Genomic DNA, 5977 nt, shown 5'->3' on the forward strand with positions numbered 1-5977 from the left:
CTATTATCCTAAATATTGGAGCAGGACAGCAAGGGACGTTACTCATTCATTTGCTATAGTGGTAACTTCTTCCACTTTCAATTTTCCATGTAAAAACATTACATTCAAAGTATACCCCGAAATAATGATTAAGTTATTGATGGCTATATATGCAAACACATTATGGTGAATCAACTCGGTATATCTCTAGTTTGAGTCTCAAGCGTTACTGGCGGTTAACTGGCAGTGAGTCTATCATGTTTATAAGAAGTAGTCCCAAAGAAAATATATAAAATGAACCTATCTTGAATTATTAATTGATAATGGTTACACCACTATCTTGTGAGCATATTTACTGACTGAATTAATCATAATCTATTATCAGCATTATGGTTCTAATAATTGTAATTAACGCTACCTTAAAAATTATAATTGGACTGAGTTAACAAGCATTATCTCGTAAATGACCCATGGTCGTTCTTGCACCCGATTGACCTGTATAAATGATATTGCATATTGGATGTAAACAATCCAATGAAATAAGTTTTACTATTAATTTTGTGAGTTCGTGTGCATCCATTCGAATAATTACGTTTATTGAAATGAATATCGGAAAAGGATCTATTAAATTCATTTTGCAAATATTTAGCAGATTTGAAGTTAGAGAAACATTTGGTTGCATTGTCTATTAGCTTTGATAAAGGCGCGACGATTTATTTGATTTGTATCTCCTGATTATTTTTAAATAGTGTATTTGATACTTGATGTAGGGGATGTTCTATAGTAGGATCCATGGATGTAGTAATCCCTTTGGCAGCTCATCCAAGAAGCTATACTCAGATGATGAATACATTTAGTCACTGGAAAGAGTGTCATGAAGTGCATAAATTTGATGGATAGACATATAGCAATTTGTATATACAGTAAATCATGCTATGATGAATGCGAGTAAACACCAAGCTATTGACTTTAAATAATTTGGGATCCAAATGTAGACCTATAGTCAAGATAGTATAGAAAAAAATTCACTTATTTATTTCTTTGTATTATATAAGTATATTAAATACATAGGCCCGTATTCTGAGATCGGGTTTAACTTTATATACTCAGGTTTAAAGTTGTGGTTTAAGTATGGGGAGCCATAAGTATCAATTTTTAATTAAGTTGTATGTTTCTTATGTTTACAGTGCTCTTTCCTGATTCATCGATGGTGAAGACAATCTTCTATTTATACTTCGTACACAATTATGAATGATTTGAGACCCGAATGAGCTGAAGCATGATATCTCTACTGTTAGGGATTATGTAACAATTGGCTGTCCATACTTAGACCACAACTTTAAACCTGAGTTTAAGTTAAACCCGATTTCAGAATACGGTGCATAATGTTCAGACTATAAACGCGAAATTGTATCACATATAGTGATATGCCTTGTAGTCATGATTTCTAAACACTATATTATATACATCGGAGTGTAATGTGGACGTCGTGGAGGTAACGTCACAGAGACCACTGTAATAAAATATTGTTTTATGTCATGAATGAAACAAGCCAAAGTATCTTCCAACTTATTTTTAGGCAAATATTATTTCAGTTCTGAACTGGATCTCCATTCTTATATGTAATTATTTCATTTTATTCTCTTATTTTTATTTTCAGGAAGGACCCGGATTCAAATCAGCGTCCTTGATTTATGTTGGAATTTATATAATTCGGTTTCCTATACGAATTCGGTGTGATAGGGTCCTTGATTCTTGGAACGATATTGTTATGTAATGAAAAGCAGGGGGAAATCCCTGCCTGTCCAGGATTCCCTGTAGCTTATATGATTAACAAAGATGGTTATGGAACGGACATAAATAGCTTTGGATTGAATCATATAGGCCTAACTTCAGTCAATTTTCAACGAGAATCCGCTAACATTTGGTATCATTTCAAACTGAATTGTAAAAATAATAATTGTATAAACTTGATGGAAACAGGATTCACAACTAATTATTTTGATACAGACCGTACTATCTCCAGATAAGTACACCAAAAGATAACAACGCAGTTATTTTGCATATAATTACGATCAAGCATTGGATAACAACTTCAACATGTTCAATGTTTGTCTCAACTCTGGAATCTTCAATCAAATAAAAACACTCGGACAGTATGGAAACTGATAAAGATATTTAAATGCGTTTCGTTTGTCAATATACTGCCGGAACTCGGATTACAGAAAAGGGTTTTAAAGAAGACGGTTTTATTTGCTTTATCAATGCAGAATTGCTAATGTCATACGGAGACATTTTGAGGAATCTGAACTCTAATTAAAATGCAAAGAAACGACAAAGCACGAGGTCGTCCACGCGCACAGACGTATCCCTCAATGCCCCCGACATCGTATTTGAATCATCCAGTCAAGGGTAGAGGAGGCAGCGAAGACGACGTCGAGAAGTCGGCAACCACGAGAGCGATCGGGTATTGCGACGATAGCAATGTCAAGTTCGTCAACCAGGAAGAGGAGCATAATCTAGTAGGAGTGATGGACCGGTTGAGGGCGGCGAAGTCGAGAGCGAAGGTTGGTAGAAATCAGGAGACAATGAGGATTCGCAAAGATTGTTGGATCCTGGAGTCGCAGAGGAAAGCGATGGTGAATTCGACGGTGGCGTTTAGTGACTTGTTGAGGTCGACCAGAATGAAGAATGCTCGAATGGCAGCCCAAGCGGTAAGTTTGTACATTTATCCTCCTCCTCCTCTCTCTTATTCGTGCCCTCCTTCTCCTCCTCCCTTTTTTCTTTGTCTTAGTGTAGTAGGTTTCACGGTACACCATATATCTTTCTTGGGCAAGTGTTGGTCCTGTAAAGGACCACCCAATCTCGACGTTTCGACAAGTGTGTTCTTGTCGTCCTCTTCTTCTTCCTCCTCTTATACTTATTCTCCAACCTCCCCTTTCTTCTTCTCCTTCTTTTCTTCTATTTTCTTTGCGTTCATCCTGTTCTACGATCTCCTTCATCATCTTCTCCATCTCCACCATCATTATACCACAATCTTCTCTCTCTTCTCACGTCCTCCCCTTGGTCCCCCCCCCCATTGCTCTCCTTTCATATCCCATTAATTCTGTTTATCACATTTTACTTTTTCTTCAATTTTACTTTTAATGAACTGAGCTTCAAATTTTTACTTAAACCTTTCGAAAACTGCCCATCATATGAATACATTGTTGAGCTCGTTACCATGTTACACAGTTTAATGATACTTCATGTTATTTCGTCCTAGAGAGATCAAACAGATTAGTTTTCGGTCTACGTCATTTCTTTTTTGATGTTTTGCTTTACTTAATCTAATTCTGCCTTAATCATGTTAATCTCACTCATCTACAGAAATACATCCTTATTATCCTTTTATCTTAATCGGGGGGGGGGGGGGGGTCAAATGAACATTCCAAGGGACAAAATATTTTGTTTGAAATCTGTCAAGTTTATACCATAGCCAGCATACAGTCATGCTAAAACTAGATATTATCATGTCTATCGTATCAGGGCGATGCAGAGAAAACTTCTGATGTCGAATCTCTAACTGGGACACCACCTATGTCTCCTCGACTTCACACAAAGCTACTCCGATGGAGAGGAATCACTCTTAAGACTCAAGAAGCATCAGATGAATCATCAGATGGCTCAAAGGCATCTTCAACGGACACCGCTAACCCACGACTTCCTGAGATAAGCAATGCCTCACTTAATCAACAGTACCAACTAAGATTGGGCACATTGTCAGGAGTAACTAAACATGCTACAGAGTCAGATGTAGGTGAGCACGGCCGAGGCCATAGAAGTGATGTTGATGTCCTCAGTAAAAAGATTACATCAGGAAACAAGCAGGGAAGAAGCCAAAGCTTTCACAGCACCTTGCATCCTCAAGATGAACAGAGATGGCAATCGTCACCAATGGACAGTCGGGGAACAGAAAGTAGGCTTCATCAGGCAAAGATAATTAGGGAACAAGCGCTTTTGCGAAGGCGCCCTAAAACCGCTGCTCCGCAGTTGGCTTCTCCAGTCGACAACAGTGAAAACGACGTCCATGAAAAAGCTCAGAGTCCACCAAACACTCCTGTAGCAGTAGGGACACCACCATCGTCGCGCAGGCGAGCCCGAAGCATGTCGTACATGACGCCAGGACAAAGCAGCGTCTCGGCCTGTGGGAAAGTCCGATCAGTGAATGAGAAGACGATCTCACTGCACGGAAGGACGACGAGGGAACTACGGAAAATGACGCACATTGACAACATCGCTGCGGCAGAGTCGGAAGAGAGAAGGAAACAGATCGAAGAGAGGAAGAAAGAGATCAAAGAAAAGGAAAGGCTGGTGCTACAAGAAAAGATTGATGATTTCCTGAAAAGATTAAATGACATGACAAAAGAAGAGCTAAGTGAGAAACGCTCGATTTATTCTGGACTTACCGAGTCTGTTTAAGAATAAACAAATTTGCTCTTGCATCTCTAAACAGTAGAGCTCACTCTCTACAGAAATATAACAAAACTGAGCTCATATTATGTAAAATGATAATAAAATAATAATATTAATAATAATGGTAGAAGTAGTAATAACAACAATAACAAATGATTTAGTCAAAGAATTTAGTAAGGCATTCTTAAAAATTAAATATCAAAGACCTCTATCAATTTGATGTATGAACATTATGTTGATATCATGAATTATATGTGATAAAAATGCACTTCAAACAGTCAAACTGCTTGTTGGGTATTAGTCTACCATAGTCAATCTCCACATATCTCTTACTTCTCAAAGTATTATTATATGTATTCCTCCCATGATTATCCTCATAATGTGTCAGATACTCTACAAAATTAAATAATTGTGACTATAATGTAAAATAATAGAATAGTTTCTTTGAGATTCACTTAACACAGAAAGTAAGGGATCTTTTGATTTCAATTTTATATTACATTGTAGATCAGGTTTCCAGATCTGAAGGATTGCCTTGTAATACAAAATATTCGTTATTAATAAACATTGAACTTTCAATTCATTTGTTGTATTATCCTCAAACTCTGCCCCCCCCCCCCCGAATGTTCTTGCTTTTTTAATATTTTGACAGGACAGATTCAGAATGGTTGAATTTCATTTCTCAAAAATCACATTACTTGGAAAATGAATAATGCCAACTACACACAAAAGACATCAAATTATCAATAATTTAATTTAATCTTTTATATACAGATTACACTCACCATATCATAGTAATTTTAAGTACTCATGAATGAAATATATTCATGTGTACTTACCCACAAAAGCATACTTAAGTGTCCTTGTGTATTTGATTCAACTTTCAAGTAGGCATTTTCAAAATACCTAAAAATGCGAAAAATTTAAAGTGAAAAACTTGTCTTATCCACTGCAATATGGAGAAGAAAATAAAACAAATTTGTTCAAACTCATATTGAATGCATGAAAATATTAAAATTAATCTTCATAATCAAAAATTTACAATACATATTCAATTAAATATAAAGAAACCAGAAATAAAATTTCTAAAGACAAGGGAGGTGGGTTGACCTGGGATGGAACTTGTTTCAACAATTGCATATCACATTCAAAAGTATAATATAAAAATGAAGAAAACAAGAAGATCATGCATTCACATCTTTCTAATGATTTATTTAGTCAGTCAAAATCAGACACTCTACCCCATTTCATAAAAGGTATGTATGTTTGTTCAAGTTCAGTCTCTTACTGGTAACATCAGGGTTCCTGTTTCATAAAGATTCATTATACTAACAAATGCCCAATTTGTATAACAAGTTTACTATCAGCCAATCAGATTGAATGATTTCTGTAGATTTAGACTGGTATTGTAAATATATTATAACAGGTTTTGTGAAACAGGCTCCAGGTTTTAATCACATCCCCATCAAATCAGTTGTAACCCTTCCCCATTTTATTTCTGAAAATTAGTTTGTATAAACAGCAGATGAGCCCACAAAAGCAA

General features: G+C 36.1%; 1 protein-coding gene across 1 annotated transcript; it reads left to right on the forward strand.

Moving 5' to 3' along the window:
* The first annotated feature begins 1809 nt into the window (after positions 1-1809).
* LOC121413524 lies at positions 1810-5391 on the forward strand. Its single transcript, XM_041606364.1, has 2 exons — positions 1810-2693; positions 3508-5391. Exons 1-2 carry the CDS (start codon positions 2301-2303, stop codon positions 4438-4440), a joined length of 1326 nt encoding a protein of 441 aa, XP_041462298.1. The 5' UTR covers positions 1810-2300; the 3' UTR covers positions 4441-5391.
* Positions 5392-5977: the final 586 nt, after the last annotated feature.

Source organism: Lytechinus variegatus, chromosome 4 (assembly GCF_018143015.1).
Source record: "Lytechinus variegatus isolate NC3 chromosome 4, Lvar_3.0, whole genome shotgun sequence".
Classification (NCBI taxonomy): domain Eukaryota; kingdom Metazoa; phylum Echinodermata; class Echinoidea; order Temnopleuroida; family Toxopneustidae; genus Lytechinus; species Lytechinus variegatus.